Genomic DNA, 18,908 nt, shown 5'->3' on the forward strand with positions numbered 1-18,908 from the left:
AGTTCAAGAAGGGTGGGCATATCTTTAAAATAAAATACTGAAGGAGCAATCCCAAACCATTCCTATGAGAAGGGAAAATGGGAGGAGCCTAAAGAGGCCAGGGTGGCTCCATAAACAGCTTTTTAAAGAGTTGAGAAATAAAAAAGACTCATTTAGGAAGTGGAAAGAGGGCCTTATAACCAAAGAGGAATATAAGCAAATAACTAGTGCTTGTAGGGAGAGTGTTAGGAAAGCTAAAGCTCAGTATGAGCTTAGGCTAGCGAGAGATGCTAAACACAGCAAAAAAGGGTTATTTTCCTATGTACAGAGTAAGAGTAAGAACAAGGACAAGATAAGCCCATTGCATGGACCGGAAAGTGAAATTGTAACAGGAGATGAAGAGAGGGCAGAACTCCTCAATTCCTAGTTTTCCTCTGTTTTTTCTCGTGAGGGAAGTGGTGCTCAACATGGCATAAACAGAACATGTGATGAGGGAAGGGATTTGCAGCCTAGAATTGGCATTGGGGTAGTGCACTAACACCTGGTTTCTTTAAATGAAACAAAATCCTCTGGGCCAGATGAATTGCACCCAAGGGTACTCAAAGAACTTGCAGATGTAATTTCGGAACCTTTGTCCATTATTTTTGAAATGTCTTGGCAAACAGGTGAGGTGCCAGAAGATTGGTGGCGGGCAAATGTTGTCCCCATCTTCAAGAAGGGGAAAAAAGAGGATCCGGGTAACTACCGACCCATCAGCTTGACTTCTATACCAGGAAAAGTGTTCAAACAAATCATCAAACAGTCCATCCTTGAGCATTTAGAAAGGATGGATCTGATCACTAAGAGCCAGCATGGGTTTCTCAAGAATAAATCATGTCAAACTAATCTTATCTCCTTTTTTGAGAAAGTTACTACCTTGCTGGATCAGGGGAATGCTGTAGACATAGTTTATCTAGATTTCAGTAAGGCTTTTGATAAGGTTCCACATAGTATTCTAGTTGACAAGTTGGGAAAATGTGGGTTAGATCTTATTATTGTTAGGTGGATCTGCAACTGGTTGACAGATTGTACCCAAAGAGTGCTAGTTAATGGTTCCTCATCCACTTGGAGAGAAGTGACTAGTGGAGTTCCTCAGGGATCTGTGCTGGGCCCTGTGTTGTTCAACATCTTTATAAATGATTTGGATGAAGGAATTGAGGGGATGCTTATTAAATTTGCAGATGATACTAAATTGGGAGGGGTAGCAAATACGGTAGAAGACAGAGCCAAGATGCAGGATGATCTTGACAGGCTGGAGAAATGGGCTAGAACTAATAAAATGCACTTCAACAAAGACAAATGTAAAGTTCTGCATTTAGGTAGGAAAAACCAAAGGCATAATTATAGGATGGGGGAGACTTGTTTGAGCAGTAGTGTGTGTGAAAAGGATCTTGGGGTCTTAGTAGACCAAGCACTGAACATGAGTCAGCAGTGTGATGCTGTAACTAAAAAGGCAAATGCAGTCTTGGGCTGCATCAACAGAAGTATAGTGTCCAGATCACGCGAAGTGATGGTATCACTTTACTCCGCTCTGGTTAGACTTCAACTAGAGTACTGTGTTCAGTTTGGGGCACTGAAAGATGTAGACAAGCTGGAACGTGTCCAGAGAAGGGCAACAAAGATGGTGAGGGGTCTGGAGACCAAGTCCTATGAGGAAAGGTTGAAGGAACTGGGTATGTTTAGCCTGAAGAGGAGAAGACTGAGAGGGGATATGATAACCATGTTCATGTACTTGAAGGGCTGTCATATAGAGGAGGGTGCCGAGTTGTTTTCTGTTGTTCAAGAAGGTCGAACCAGAACCAGCGGGTTGAAATTAAATCAAAAGAGTTCCAGTCTAGACATTAGGAAGAATTTTCTAACAGTTAGAGCGGTTCCTCAGTGGAACAGGCTTCCTCGGGAGGTGGTAAGCTCTCCTTCCCTGGAGGTTTTTAAGCAGAGATTAGATGGCCATCTGTCAGCAATGCTGATTCTGTGACCGTAGGCAGATCATGAGAGGGAGGGCATCATGGCCATCTTCTGGTCACTAGGGGTGTGGAGGGGGGAGGTAGTTGTGAATTTCCTGCATTGTGCTGGGGATTGGACTTGATGGCCCTGGTGGTCCCTTCCAACTCTATGATTCTATGATTCTATAAATAATTATTTTTCATTAGAACAGAACTGATTTGGAAAGCAGATTTTGTAACAGCTATTTTTTCAGGTGCTTTGAGTATTGAATGCATTAGGCTTGCCAGGTACCCCTTAGCAGGTATTCCCTGGCCACCAGTGGGAATTGGGGGGACTTAAGTGGGAGCAAACAGAAGCCTAGTCCAGCATCACTGGCAATGCAGTGACATCACTTCCAGTGCACACCAGAAGTTACATCATCACGTCACCAGTGATGCAGGGATGCTCTGGTATTTGGGCAAAAACTGTATGACCATAGTTTTTTACCGTAGAGGTTTTTCCCAAATACCAGAACATCCCTGCATCACAATCAACATAATGATGTCACTTCCAGTGCAGGCCGGAAGTGACATCACCACCTTGCTGGCTATGTAGACCTGGGCCTCCTTTTGGTATAAGTTCCCAGCCAGCCAGCTGATCAGCACTGGGGGGAGGAGATCCAGAGAGTCAGAACTCCCATCCCCAGTGTGGGCCTGGCAACTGTAACTTCATTCCTGTACATATTTACTCAGAAGTAAGTTCATTAACTGGGACTAGGGCTGGGCAAAAATAATAATCAGTAAATTTCAGGTTCGGGTTTATTGGGCCCGATGTTTTTTTTTGGAAAACCCAAAAGTCATCTCTTGATTCTTATCTGATAACATACTATAAAGGTAAAACATTCTATTCTTCCCTGGAGAGCCCTTCATTATTGGAACAATCAAAGCATCTCAAATATGCTTGTAGATTTTTAGTCAAAAACAACATGTTCTAAATAAAGATTCAACATGCCCATCTTTATATAAACATTCACATTCTTCGAGAGGAATCCTTTTGTACCTACCCTCCAGAATAGCTGAGGGGAGTTCATTATAATGCAATAGAGTAAATGCTCTCCTATAATCTGGATTGTCTAGATGGAAAATGTAAGATGCTGGAAGTATTTTATTAAGGGTACTAATATGAAATAAACTGGTTTTAACTCTATTCAAATCATGTTGCCTTTTGATGTCTAATATTCTCTGTTTTACCAGAGCCTTAGTCTGGAGACAAGGAATTCTTGTAAAAGTCCATAAAAGCCCATTTTATTTCTGAGCAATATCAGCCAAGGAGGGACAAAATTATCCTGCAAAATTAACTCTGCAATACCCTTCTGGGAAAAGACCAGTTTCAGCCAGTAAAAGAGTAACCAAAATGGCTATTTTCTGGTTTATTTTTGGTTCGGGTTTACCATATGCACAGCCCTAACTGGGACTTATCTGTGGTAACTGGGATTTACTCCCAAGTAAGTATAGATAGGATTGCACTGTGAAACCCAAAATACGTTTACTAAAGCCAAAGGAAAACTTTGCTTGGATCCAGATTAATGTTTTTCATGGCTCCAAGGACTTCCACCTTTCTTTGGCCTCAGGAGGGAATAAGTAATGTTTAAATTGGGCCTAGATCATTTCACAGATTGGGAAAGTGATCAACCTGCAGGTGGAGAACTTAATAGAGGGCTCCTCCATGGGCAAAAATCATACATAAAGTCCTCTTCTGATCTGAATAGCCATAGAAGTGGGATTGCACCTGCTGGCCCTGTTCCCAACCTGCAGCATGTACTAGTGTGTGTGTGGTGTCTCCTCCACATGATTTGAACGCTGTAAAAAACATGGTCCCCAATTACAGGGAGGAACCTATGTGCAAGGGCTTCAGACATTCAGCTGAGCATGTGGACATCAGGGGTGAAGCCAGCTGGCATAATCCTGCCTTTCTATTCTTGTTCAGTGAAAGCGTGGGCAATCTTTTGAAGAGGAAAACTAGCAGCACAGAAGTCTAGGTTTTCTCTCTGATGTCTAGTTGTTCACATCAGGGAATTAAAACAATATGTGGGGCAGCATTCAGTCACAGCATCCACTTACAATCTGAAGTGCATACTCCAGGGATAGAATTCATATGCTGAACTGCAGTTGAGATCTCATCACTTGATGACTTTCCATTGAATATGTGAACTGTCTCTATCAAAGAAAGCATTGTGATCTAAATTCTGTCCATTGTTTAATCCAATGAGCAGGTGTATGTGACCCTGAACTGAGTTGGAAGAGCATGGAGGAGGCACTATTAATTCCACAGTATAAACTCAAACAAATAATAATGTGCTTAACGCTTTTTGGGTTTTTTTTGTTTTTGTTTTTTCCTTCTAGGAGAAAATAAGCTTATAGGGGATCTTCTCGTGCTGGGTGGAGCCACTCTCTATGGCATCTCCAATGTTTGTGAAGAGTACATTGTACGGAATCTGAGTCGGGTGGAGTTTCTAGGCATGATTGGACTCTTTGGTTCCTTCTTCAGTGGAATTCAACTGTAAGTATGGATGGGCATCATCATGATATAGTATTGAAAAAAATAAGTCTTGTGGTCCGTGCTTCTGACAGTTTTACTGGAAATCTGATCTCATATATGTCTATTCACTGAAATGGGCAAAGGACCATTTGGCCCAAACCCCTACTACAAGACATGACAGTCCCTTCGTCTGGCATAATCTCATTTAACTGGTTTGTTTGAGATAAAATACCAGCTAATGGAAAAATAGTTTCAAAATTGCAGTTGCCAAGGAATTATTGAAGATGTCATTGCAGTGTACTACAAATGCTGATGGCCAAACTAGACAGTACACACTGATTTGTATATCGTGATCCTGATGACATGCTGCCTTAGGGGGCTGTGATAGGCAGAAAAAGAGCAGCAGAAAGAGTTTGCTTTCACTTTTCTTCTAGTAGCTGCTTCCTGCTTTCCTTGAGGAAGAACATTGGGCCCATATAAACAAAAGGTAAAAAAGCAGCCTGGCTAGGCTGTCTTTAGGGATGATTGCCAAATCTGATTTTGCAATGCAAACAAGCTATGTGCTGTCTCAGATTGTTCTCCAGACTGGATTGTATTTTAAGGGACTTCCTAATAGCAGTCCAGCCAAGTTTGATCCTGGCTGTTAGAGATAGTTCTGCAAGTGCTTGCTTGCTTCTGAGAGCTCAGGGGTGTATGCTTCTGAAATTCAGTCCTAGCACATAGAGCAGGGGCCCCAACCTTTTTGAGGCTGCAGGTACCCTATAGGATTCTGACACAGCATAGTGGGCGCAGCCATGAAATGGATGCTGCAGCAGCTTACCTTTAGTCACACAGTGAAGATACTTGTGTTATGGTGGCAGCTGCTGCCACAGTGACATTTTCAAAAAAATCTGCACAGCCAGTCAAATCTCCAGTGGCCAGTCAGAAGCCTTGATAGGCAAAAGCCCCACCTGGAAGCCCCCGCTATCTCAAAACACTTGACGGGTGCCAGGAAAGATATCAGCAGGCACCACGGCACCCACAGGCACCCTGTTGGAGCCCCCTGACATAGAGGTTTTTTAAAGGCCTGGTTTGGAATCCCCACCCTACCCACCGTAGCTTGTATCCATAATCTCTAGACACACTGGGAGGAAAATGGGTAGACTGGGGAGGAAGAGGAGGCAAGTGGTAGACCATTCTCTCTCTGGTCCTGCGGTTCTGCTCTAAGAAACTCCACAGACTTTGACAGAAGACCTTGGGATTGGATCCCCAGGAGTGGAGAGAGATTGAGCCCTAAATGGGATGAAGCTGTGGAAATTTGATCAACCCTACTTATTGAGCGGGGACAGAAGAATGGCTCAAAGTGTGTGCTTGACCCTTTCCCTTTGGGTTGTTTTACTACATATAATTTCTAAACTACATACATTGACTTCAAAGCAATTCCAGAGCATTAGAGAACTGGCTAGTGATTTTCTAAAATCATTTTGGACTGTCAAAGATAAGCTTGTTTCTTATCTATGCATTTGCAGTACCGCTCCTTTGATTTTCTAAGGCTGGGCACCCTTTGTGCACAGCGTGGCTCTGTTTTCATTGCCTGTGTTTCTCTCTCTTGTGTCTCTGCTTGGACGGTATTAATATTTCAGTCTAATGGCTCTCAGTCATGTTCTAAATCAGTGTTCGGCAAACCTGTGTTGGCCCAAAGGTAGCAGTGCTGTGCCTGAAAGGCCCCAGGGGCAACATCATGCTGTGCTGTCCCTGTCAACTTGAAGAAATACATTTCTGTGGAAAATAAAATAGAATCTGTGTTTCACAAAGTAAGATACACAAAAGGGCCCGAAATAATCAGTACCTTACCTTGGTACTGATGCCGAGAAAGCATATGGTATAGTCATTATTTGTGGGCTATACCACTTATGGCCACAGGTAGGAGACTTCCATGTGTGAATATTCCCTCACATTAGCAAACCTCCATCCATTGTAAAGCTTCAACATTATGGAGAAGATTTGTCTAGTCCTTCTCTTTGACATGCTAGATTTGTGTCCAGGCAATTAGTGTACGTGTGTGTTATGTGCTGTCAAGTAGCTTCCAATTTATGGAGACCCTGTGAATTAATGACCTCCAAAACATCCTATCGTTAACAGCCTTGCTCAGGTCATAGAATCATAGAATTGGAAGGGACCACCAGGGTCATCTAGTCCAACCCCCTGCACAATGAAGGAAATTCACAACTACCTCACCCACACACACCCAGTGCCCAGAAGATGGCCAAGATGCCCTCCCTCTCATGAACTGCCTAAGTTAATAGAATCAGCATTGCTGACAGATGGCCATCTAGCCTCTGCTTAAAAACCTCCAGGGAAGGAGCACTTACCACCTCCCGAGGAAGCCTGTTCCACTGAGGAACCACTCTAACTGTTAGAAAATTCTTCCTAATGTCTAGATGGAAACTCTTTTGATTTAATTTTAACTCGTTGGTTCTGGTCTGACCTTCTGGGGCAACAGAAAACAACTCGGCACCCTCCTCTGTATGACAGCCCTTCAGGTACTTGAAGATGGTTATCATATCCCCTCTCAGTCTTCTCCTTTTCAGGCTAAACATACCCAGCTCCTTCAACCTTCCCTCATAAGACTTGGTCTCCAAACCCCTCACCATCTTTGTTGCCCTCCTCTGGACATGTTCCAGCTTATCTACATCTTTCTTAAATTGTGGTGCCCAAAACTGAACACAATACTCTAGGTGAGGTCTAACCCTTTCAGTCACATCCTGGATGCGTACACCTGGTAGACAGAAGACCTCTCGAGATGACAAGTCCGGTCGGCATACTTTAGACTTTACCCCTCTCATTAGGGAATCCCCAGTTACCAGAACACGCCTCTTCCTAATTTGTGGAGCGGCAGATAGAGTACTCTCATTGCCAGGAGCCTGAGAAATTTCTTTCATGCTTGCAACCTGAAAATGTTTTATAGGAGGAAATATTCAAATACGATATTCAAATACTGCACACACCTGCAATCAGAATGTGATACTATCCTGGGGGTAGACCTTGTTTAATTTTTTCTTGCATATTTGAAATTAGGCTTGGATAACTTTCATTTCAAAATAGGATACAATTAAGCCCTGAGTCAGCTTCAGCTGTTTGGGGCTGAAAACCATATCAGTGGTTCCCAACCTGTGGGCTGGGTTTGATTCTTCCTTAAGTGGTAGAGAAAGTCGGCATATAAGAACCAGCTCTTCTTCTTCTTCTTTTGTTACTTGTTACTTCTCATTTATTTTGCCACCTAGATTAGTAATTACTACATTATCAGCTGAGGAAAAAACCTGCAGCTCATCATATGCCCAGAGATCTGACTGTGTATTCTGGAGATGAGGTGCCCCTTCCTCTAACCCAAGTGCCATCTCTAAGGCCATTCTGGGGAAACAGCTAGGAATCCTTTGTTCAGGCCTGCATCAAGCACAGTTGAGAATTCTCTCAAGAAACATTTTGTATTGCACTTTAATCATTATTTGTATTAGATTCTGATACCTGTGAGCTCCTTTGGGGGCCAACTAACCACTGAAAAGCAGGGTTAAAATCAAAATAAATAAGCATCCACCTATTGTTGTGTCAGTGATTAAAAGCTCATTGGGCGTTCCAAATGAATTCCCATGAGTACAGACTAACTATTGTGTTAGCAAAGGGAGCTACACCAGTGTTAGCAAAGGGAGCTAACCAGTAATGCTTCTTAACCCCTTCAAAATAGTAAAGTTGTGCAAGAGATTTAGGTATTCCATTCATCTTCTTCTGGTAAGCACACATGGGGGGAAATGACTCCACCCATGGCTATGGTTAGTTATGATTTTTAAAAGCTGCAAACAGGTAGCAAAGTAACTGTCTCACAAAATATCTTACTAAGAATTTGGTTCCAGCCAAAAGAAATTTGGAACTTTAATAGATTTGTTTATTTAACAAATATATGGTGCTTTTCTCACCCACCCACCCCCGGTCATTCAAAGGAGTCCACAAACAAATAATAATATAAAGCATTTTAAAATCACATTGAACAGGAGCAAACAGAAATAAGAAACAGATGAAGCCAGATTTTTAGAATGGCTCCTACAAATATTATAGCTGCAATACCCCCAAAAACAGTCTGTATAAGAAATTTCTCCTGGCATAAATATACCTTATGTTCAATAGGAGTTTTGAGGATGAAAACACAATAATGGCTTTGAGGATTTGACTAACGAAGGGATTTATAATTACAGTCAGAAATTGAGTTCTCAATAATATTGCTAATTAGTTGCTTTTATAATTTTTTATTTTCAGGAGGGATTAGAATCAAACAATCTGCAGCAACGCTGATTCTGTGAATTTAGGTAGATCATGAGAGGGAGGCAGGAAGGGTTGTGTCAGTGTTTGGCTCTCGTGGCCATTTCTTACATGCCCAGGGTTATGCCTATTGCCACTTTGGGGTCAGAAAGCAATTTTCCTCCAGGCCAGACTGGGCAGGGATCCTGGAGGGTTTTTTGTTTTGTTTTGTTGTTGTTTTTTGCCATCTTCTGGGCATGGAGTAGGGGTCATGGGAGGGAGGGGGTTGTGAATTTCCTTCTTGGTTGGACTAGATGATGCTGGAGGTCCCTTCTATGATTCTAGGCTGGGCATTGTCCTGACATAATTAACATTTAAAAAACCAAACATTTTGTGCAAAATCCAGTGAGATAGAGGAGGATTTAATTGGTCAGTTCAGATGATTTCATTACCTTTAGTGTAATCTTCTTTTTGGTAAAAGAAAGTATAGTGCATTTATTACTTATGCATTGTTAATCTAAAGGTTTATGTATAATTATGAGATTATTCTGGTATATTAATTTGAATGAGACATGCATCTGTTTACCTCTTCCCCCATTGCCTGGGGAAGGATGGACTTGTTAACAAAAAAATTAGTAATATGAAATTTGCTTCAAGATTACGAAATGGAGAAAAGGATATTCCAAGACTGTGGTAAACACTATGTTATATCAGCCTTGCAAAATAATAATATTTTCATTTTCACCATGCTGTTGGAGGGTTCAAAAGTTCCCCACATAAATGCATTTTTTCAGTAATTTCTTACAGCAGTCCTGGAAGTTAAGTCTGGATCCAGATTAAATTGGCAATTTCCACTTTTTTTTTTAGTGTTTCTTTTTATACAAATTTCAAATATATATTTCTTATTCTACATACGTTGTTTGTATAACGTACTTTTCTCATTCCCTTCCACCCCTCCCATCCCCCTCCCTAACCCCACTGCTTCTCTATATTTTTTAGTCTCTTAACCCCAGCCACGGGCACAAGGTCTGGATCTTCCACCGAATGTCTTTTCTTCCTTCCGTTGATATCCACTCTAAATAGGTCTTCCATCTACTCGTGATTTCCCTGCTCTTGTCTTCCCATGAAGTCTTCTGGCGCATCATCTCGACGATATCCGACTGTATAAATTCAAACAAATAGTTGTGACAGATTTCTATAGTCCATTTACTTTTATCCTTCCAACCCAGAGCTATTACTGCTTTGCTTGCTAATAACATAGCCTTGAATATGGCCTGATCCCTCGTGTTTACCCCCGAGTTCCCTGTTGTGCTCATTAACATTAGGTTAAAATCTATGGTTAAAGATACTTTACATTTTCTCCTTATAATTTCTAGTATTTGTTTCCAAAAGACCCTAACCTCTGGGCATTCCCCCCACATGTGGGAGAACCAACCCTTAGATTGTTTACAATGCCAACACATGGGGCTTAGGTCCTGGAAACATATTCACTAATTGCGCTGGTGTTTTATACCATTTTGTAAAAAAATTATGTTCCAATTCATTGAATTTAAGCACTTTTATTTCCTCTAGTCCTTTCATAATTTTACCTGCTGTGTTTTCTGATATCTGACCTTCCTTACTCCAAGTTTTTTGTAAATATGTTATTGTCTTATCTTTATTTGAGATCATTTTCCTGTAGATTTTTCCTGCCAATCCTTGTTTTGATTTTTGCATTTCTTTATATATTTCTTCCATTGGTTCCTCTGACCATATTTCCCCTTTTTCGTTAATCATTTTAACCCTTCTATAAAGGCCTGTTGTTTTTAGCCAATGTTGTTTGCCTAGCTCTTCTACTATCTCCTGTAAAGGTTTTAGGGTTCCTCCTCTGTACATATCTCCCAGTCTATAATATCCTTTTGACCTTAGGGTTTCCCACCATTTACTTTCTCTCATTTCAGTATGCATAGTATCTAGCGGAGCCCATCTTGAAGTCCTTCCTAGCCATAAAGGTTGCCATTTATTCCATACCTCTAGTGCTGTACGTCTGGGACATATACCGTATATACTCGGGTATAAGCCGACCCAAGTATAAGCCGACCCCCCAAATTTGAGGCCAGAAAAGGGAATTTCTTATTGACCCGCCTATAAGCCGAGGGTCCAATGTCATTGGGGGGAGGGTGGACTCCATGGCATTATACCCTGTTGAGATCCCCACTTCCCAAACCCTGCCCTCCCCAGGGTTCACCCCCAAATCTCCAGGAATTCCCCAACCTGGAGTTATCAAAATGCTATTAGGCATTTTAAGTAGTTGAACATCTTGAAATGAGCGAATCTGGATCATATTTACTAGCTCTAGCTACTTTGGACTTCCTTGGTGGTCTCCAATCCAAGTACTAACCAGGGCTGACCCTGCTTAGCTTCCAAGATCTGACAAGATGGGACTAGCTGAAACCATCCGGGTCAGAACATCACTAAGATGAAGCCAATTGGAAGAACAAAGACAGCAGTTTCTCAGTTTCTCAAAAATGATAAACACATTTACTCCCTTTTAGAACAATTCCTGAGAAATCACTGAATTAGGTTTCTGTGTGCAGTCCAATATATTTCATGCAAAGCCCATTAGCTTAGTCCAGGATTCAGCTATCACTGGTTGCAAATTTGTGCTAACATATTTATTCATTCTTCCTAATCAACCAATTGTATCTTACAATTTGATTCAACATGGGTTGGATCCCTTTGCAGTACTTTGGAGCCAACCCCTATTTGGAAATTTCGTATTTATACATACACTTGAAACTGAGGACTATTTACAGGGCTGGATCTTGGGGGAGGGGTTGGGAGGGCACAAGGATAGGGAGAGCACCAGCTCGGGCATGGGGAGCGCAAGCATGAGGAGAAGGAGCGCTGCCACAGCACTGGCATGCTGCCCATTCGGGCATCCACCTGTCTTCAGTTCGTACGAGCCGCAGATCCTCACTCATCAGTCTGCACATCATCACTGCCTCAGAGGAGGAGCCTTAGATGCTGCAGCTGCCCTTCATCACTGGCTCTCCTTTTCTCAACTCTCACCCCTGCAAAGAAGAATGTTATACACATGCTGATGAGCTTCATTATTTATGGTGCTCCTGGGGGTTCTGCTGGTTTAAATCCAAATGTTTGGAATTATGGATACACAAGTCCCTAATTCTACTCCTGTCATCTCTTAAGCCAACAAAATGAAGAACAGTTTTGGTGCAGCTGTATTATTTTCAGCATGCAGTTTTGATTTGGGGTGGCTGGTGACTGAGTGAGCACCACCTCCAACATCCCCTGTGCCACACAGCTACTAGGGTTCAGCTGAGGTGTTTCAGTGCAGGTGGATTTGGAATGGCATTAGGGATGGGGCGGGATTCTTCCCATCAAATAGGGTAACTGCCCTGCTGCTTCTTTTGTGTGGAATTTCAATTTTGGGAAGAGTGTTTCACCCTGACTTCCCAAGACAGACTGAGAGAGTCTGCAGGCACAAGCATGTGCTCACTTCACTCACCCTCAAAGTCCACTTGATTGGTGGTCTGCAACTCATAGGGCTCAGCAAGGTACTTTCTCACCATTGCAGTGACCATATCCTGTCTTGTGTGGCTCTCGTGCCCAGAGGGTCCGAGTGTCTGCCTGATGAGCTCCATCTCCAAGGTCATTTTAGCAGTTGTCATTGGGGGGAGGGAGAATGCTGCCTAGCAGAGGAAGTGGAGGATGAACACCAGTGGAGTTGCTCCCCCCCCCCGCACCTCCTTTGCTTGTGCCAGTGTGCCCCTCTTGGCCTCCATGCACTCAACCACCAGGCCCAATAAACAAATATAAACAACTAAGGAAACTTTAAATGGTTTTAAAATGAACAAATTTATTCAAACTAGTCAATCAATGGTTTTCTCCAGGCAGGCAGGTTCCAATTCAGCTCCAGTTGCAGCAGACCGGCAGGCAACAGCAGCTGACCTCCAGAGGCTCAAAGAAGCAGCTGAAGCCAATCTTAGCAGTGCACACTCCAGAAACCTCTCTCTGTAATGGAGTCTATCTGCAGTTATGGCCTGCTTTTATACCCTTTGCCCATGCTCAGAAGAATTTGAAAGAAAGCCAGCCATGAAACAACTCCTGTGAGTGGGCAAAGAGCACTGCTTCCACTAACATGCAGTCCTATTTGCCACTGCCGCCTCCGCCCCCCCTTGTTCCCTGGGAAATCTGCTAATGGAGGGAACAAGGTGGTTGGACTCCATATTTGGAGGCAAACAACCCTGCAAAATAATTGCTGTGATTTGGCAAACAGCAAAGATCCCACTAATATGTGCTTCTATTTGTCTGTGAGAAATGCCTCACACACACACAGACCCCATTATTCTGGAAACCTGTCCAAATGTGGGAAATGAGCATAGCGCAACTTTGCAAACCTTTAACTGTTTGTATTTGGCATTCCTGAATAATCCCTAATAAGCCCGATTTTTTTCTGATTTTTTCGAGATCGCGATAACCAGCTAGCTTTGCAGATTCTCGAATGTGTAGTCTGCTGAAAAATATACCTGAAAAATATCTGTAAGGAATTTGGATAGTTTTTCAGCTCAGATATACCAAATGCACACCACTAGAAGTTAATACAGTTCTCAATAATATATCATCAATATTTCAAATTTAAGAACTCTGAAACATTTATACCATTGATGCCAATATATCACACTGCTTTGGGCAGACAGATAGGTTTTCATTAAATCAGTTCAATTTCTGTACTAGTGAGACTTATTACAGCACCAGTTACCTTTCAAACATGTGTTTACAGACCTAGAATTGAGTAAGCAGATCTGTCTGCATTTAGCTTGTACAAGTCTTTTCCCCATGTATGTAGTCACAACCCCTCCCCCTTTTTACTGTAGGAAGCTAACTAGAAACAATTTGAGTTCTCATTATCGTATTTTATTTTTACTTCTTTTCCAGTGCCATAATGGAACACAAGGAATTGTTAAAAGTGCCCTGGGATTGGCAGATTGGTAAGATCATGACTCAGTTAATTTGAGAGAAATAAAAGAAGGAATGATGTATAGATGGGTGTTGGGAATGTTGAAGGTGACCGTGTATGCAACGTTCTTGAATAGCACTATGTAAACTGGATACATCATACCTAAACCTTTCTCTTTATGTTCCTCAGGCACTCAGTCCTGTGAGTATGTCCAATGGGAGTTGGAGGCTGAGATATATAAGAAGGGAAAGTGTTTCCCAAAGTTCCTCTGTTGCCATTCTCTCTGGAGAGGATGGGGTCAAGGAGCCCTTAGACGGCACTTCAGAATGAGTTGGGAGGCATCAGGGCCGTTGGGCAAGCAAAATGGGAAGCCCCATCATAGTTGGACTGTTTTTGGGTTACCAGTTCTCTGTCTCTGTCATCCACACACTTACTGCAGTACTATGGCAGTATGTCCTGTGTTGTTTCTTTAAAGGTAAAGGTCCCCTGTGCAAGCACCGGGTCATTCCTGACCCATGGGGTGACGTCACATCCCGACGTTTACTAAGTAGACTTTGTTTACGGGGTGGTTTGCCAGTGCCTTCCCAGTCATCTTCCCTTTACCCCCAGCAAGCTGGGTACTCATTTTACCAACCTCGGAAGGGTGGAAGGCTGAGTCAACCTTGAGCCAGCTACCTGAAACCGACTTCTGTTGGGTTCGAACTCAGGTTGTGAGCAGAGCTTTTGACTGCAGTACTGCAGCTTACCACTCTGTACCACAGGGCTCACAGAATAAACATATTAATGTTGTGATTGCCTAGCAGCAGAGGGATGAAAAGCCAATAAGAGAGGCAGCATTTGAGATGTAAGAGTTCCAAAAATAGCCCCTTTTCAGTAAATGTCATATTTTTCTCAGCCACTGTCTACAAAAAAGAGGAAAACATTCCAACAATACCCATTTTAGAGGTCTGAGTGCCACAGCACCTTTTCTGAAGGAAAACACTTCTGCATGCAAGTGGCTAATGGTTTCCAGGAAAATAAGGGGTCAAATATATGACCTCCCCCCACCATCACCCCCCCCCAGCAAACCATTGAAATGGTCATGTACAATGAACTATGTTTCACTTGCCTATTTAAATCAAACATTCCATTTTCAGTTTGAGAAACTAGTTATTGGGCTAAGGTATCTCTGCTAAACACACAATTCTTTTTATAAGAATCAACATTTCGGTATGACCTCTGCATTTAATATCTGCAACAGAATGCTCTCAGAGCAAGATACACATGCTGAATAATGTAAAATGGCAAGCTGAGCACAAATGGCTCTGATAATGAGACCTGAGCAGATGTGTTGGTAATGTGTCCCTATTAACCTACTTCCAGAACCAACATCAAAAGTAGCAGGTTCAAAAGCGCTCCTAGTCAGCTAGTGACAAAAGGGAATACCCTGCGCACTGGAGTTAAAGTAAGTGGCATCCTAGTCTGCTGCTTCGCTTGGGCTTGGACTCATCATTCCCACTAATGATCCCAAAACCGTAATAGAGCACATGCACATCTGTCAGGACGCTTTACCACAAGATTTTTTTTTTTTTTGCAATTTTACAGTATGGTTTCCAGACTAAACAAATCAGCATGGTTTCTCACTTCTTTCAAGTGGCACAGCCTTTGAAGCTCCTTTTGGGGCTTATTTCCCTTTTAGGGAAGAAGAGCAACACAGAAATGTGGTGTAAATTTTGTGGCTAAGGCAACAACAACTGCAGTCAGGTTTCACAGGTGGAAAGGATCCCCTTTCCTGTCTCTCTGCATTGCATTTTTCCTTAGCAAAAGTATACAGTAAGCACACCAGCTGGAGTATAATAACAGTGCAATCCTGTTTTCTGGGAGTAAGCCCCATTGAATAGACTTGAGTCGGATTCAGAGCAGACCTGCTTAGGGTTGCTTTCTCTGCTTAGGGTTGCTTTCTAAGGCAGGCATTCTGGCTTTCTTCACCTCTTGAAGTGCTTTTCCAAACTCATTAACAGCCCTTAACAATTAAGTAATCTGCCCTGAAGGCCACAAATATACATATCTGTTTAAAAGCCGCCTATAATTAGGGGTATGTTTATTCCATGCTAAAAAATCAGGCAGCCCAAATTTTATGCCAAGGCTGAATTCCATGAGCTGTATCAATTATGCAGTTACACTGCCTGTGGTGAGATTTTTAACTAGACTCATCTCTGCTCACACATTTGGCCACAGTGCTGCAAAGGCTGCCTCCATTATGAATTCCTATTAAGAGTAGCCAGTCATTGAAAAAGAACCCACTGATATTATAAGTCCACATTATTTCATCATAACAGATAGAAAAGATAAATGTGTGTGAGTGAAAATGTTTGCCCTTATAGGTCTATCATTAGATCAGTGCGTTTTAAAGTTTGTAGTCAATTGCTTGCCAATTTTGATCACATCTAGATATTGATCTCTTGCTACTGAAGTGCGATCTTCAAAGCAGTTATCAAAGATCTTTGTAAGCATCCAGTGTTCTGTTTCTCTTATCCCGGTGATAAATTAAACATTATGTAGAATGGTGGTCACTTTGAACATCAACCAATACCGGTGTCCCACTATTAGATTGTTCTCTTACAAACAAAAAGAACATTCAAAAAATGGAAAGAAAAATCAGCAGCCAACGTTGTCTGCTTGAAAAATGTGGCTAAATGAGAATAGGGGCTCACACACTAGAATATCAGTCTGGTTCTGTACTGACATTGCCAGCTGTAGCGCAGCCTACTGTGTAGTACTGTTCATACAAAGATTGATGCAGGCCATATTATTGCAGGGAGCCAAGGATAAACCACCATGCACATTTGTACCCTTGCACATTTCCAGCCATATCATCAAAAACAAAAGAACTTGTTCATCAATGCCTCAATTCTGTAGCTGAAAAGCAATTCAGTGGTTATAAAGCATCCACACACATACGTAAGATTCATTAGGAAACAGTAAAGAAATGTCATGGTACATTTAGATGCCAGCTTCCACAGCAACAAGAGGGCTTGTTTTGAGCTTAGTGAACCAGTCCAAACTTGTAATGATCTGGGCACGTGGATGCTGCCCGGCACATTAGTGATGTAAATTCCAGAGGGATGGTTGTGTTAGTCTCTTGCAACAACAACAAACAACAATGAATCTTGTGGTTTGTGCTGATCATGCTTTAATTTGGTGTTGATGGAATACGTGATAATTGTAGTGAATTCTGCTAATTATTCAGATGTTGTTCACAGGAGTTCTGTTATAATTTATTGCCTGTAAAATGGGCCACTATAGCAAAGGTGCTTTCTTAGCTGTCTAATCGAGATATACACAAATTGTATATAACTCAGATTCAGGTGGACTTTTCCCAGAATGTGACAGAGCTATTGTAGTAAATATTAAGAACATAAGAATATAAGAAAAGCCCTGCTGGATCAGACCAAGGCCCATCAAGTCCAGCAGTCTGTTCACACAGTGGCCAACCAGGTGCCTCTAGCAGGCCCACAAACAAGACGACTGCAGCAGCACCATCCTGCCTGTGCTCCACAACACCTAAGATAATAGGCATGCTTCTCTGATCCTGGAGAGAATAGCCATGCATCATGACTAGCATCCATGGGCGAAAACGCATGGTCACTTTATCCTCCTTTAATCCCTGTTTCAGCCAGGATTCAGCAGTATCAAACGCATGCGTTTCGCCTAATGTGCGTTCAATCTTGGCTAAAACAGGGATTAAAGGAGGATGAAGCGACCATGCGTTTTTGCCCCATGTTAGCTAGTAGCCATGAATACCCCTTTCCTCCATGAACATGTCCACTCCCCTCTTAAAGCCTTCCAAGTTGGCAGCCATCACCACATTTTGGGGCAGGGAGTTCCACAATTTAACTATGCGTTGTGTAAAAAATACTTCCTTGTATCTGTTTTGAATCTCCCACTCTCCAGCGTCAGTAGATGACCCCGCGTTTTAGTATTATGGGAGAAGGAGAAAAACTTCTCCCTGTCCACTCTCTCCAAACCATGCATAATTTTATAGACCTCTATCATGTCTCCCCTCAGCCACCTTCTTTCCAAGCTGAACAGCCCTAAGCGTTTTATCCGCCCCTCATAGGGTAGTTGCTCTAGTCCCCTAATCATTTTGGTTGCTCTTTTCTGCACCTTCTCAAGCTCTGTAATATCCTTTTTTAGGTGTGGTTGCAATAATTAGGATTTTAGAGATGCCAAAGAATACATCTGGAATTATATTATTTACAATTTTAAATTAATCACACTTTTAATTGTCAAGTACATATGAGGCTAGGTCATACAAAGCCCTTCCGCCTCTGTATTGTTTCTGTCGGGCAGAGGCTGCCCAAGGTCTCTGGAAGAGGTATTTCCCAACTGGGCTGCCTGTGGTCAGTTTATTGGTGATCCCAGGTATTGAATCTGGGACTTTCTGTAGGCAAAGTGTACGATCTACCACTAAGCTATGTCTCTTCTTTGACGTATTACTTTTATCATTATTTTATTATAAGGATTTATGTCTTGCCTATTTGAAGGCAGTGTACGAAATGAATTAAAGCAGGAAAACAGGTGGCAAATACTGAAACCAGACAAGTTAAAACAGTAAAGCAGAGGCAGTAGTAAAACAAGGGTGGATCATATGAGCCATGAACAAAAGGAGTTAATGAAATTGTTTCCTCTCCTCCTTTCCCTCTAGATTCTCCTGTGCCTCCTGAAAAGCTATTCAGAATCCTTGGGAACAGAAGTGGAATTTACATGGGAGGCAGCAGCTCGGGGCAGAATTGGCAGAAGTCTCCTTTTAAAGTTGTCCTCATTGCTTCAGCCTCCCCATATGCTGTTTCCCACTCTATTCTTGAGGATCCCATGTTGCTCAGGAGCAGCTTCTTAGGGGTGCAGGAGACGTACAGGGAAATACGGGAGAAATTCATTCTGTTAACTCCTATTCATGGGTCATGGACTTCAGTCACTGAGCAGATTTGATCAGAGAGGGAGTTTCATGTTAGAGCGGTCCCTCAGTAGAACTGGCTTCCTCAGGAGGTGGTAAGCTCTCCTTCCCTGAAGGTTTTTAAGAAGAAGTTAGATGGCTATCTGTCAGCAGTGCTGATCCTATGACCTTAGGCAGATGATGAGAGGTAAGGCATCTTGGCCATCTTCTGGGCAGGGAGTAGGGGTCATTGGGGTTGTGAATTTCCTGCATTGTGCAGGGGGT

The 18,908-nt window shown here is 42.3% G+C and overlaps 1 protein-coding gene across 1 annotated transcript in view; it reads left to right on the plus strand.

The window, feature by feature from the left end:
- SLC35F1 (solute carrier family 35 member F1) overlaps positions 1–18,908 on the plus strand; it is a 229,843-nt gene that overhangs the window by 201,181 nt on the left and 9,754 nt on the right. Inside the window, exons 6-7 of the mRNA XM_056856220.1 lie at positions 4,344–4,500; positions 13,687–13,739. Coding sequence (XP_056712198.1) covers positions 4,344–4,500; positions 13,687–13,739 — 210 coding nt within the window. The remainder of the gene's footprint in view (positions 1–4,343; positions 4,501–13,686; positions 13,740–18,908) is intronic.

The sequence above is a fragment of the Euleptes europaea genome, chromosome 10 (assembly GCF_029931775.1).
Source record: "Euleptes europaea isolate rEulEur1 chromosome 10, rEulEur1.hap1, whole genome shotgun sequence".
Lineage (NCBI taxonomy): Eukaryota > Metazoa > Chordata > Lepidosauria > Squamata > Sphaerodactylidae > Euleptes > Euleptes europaea.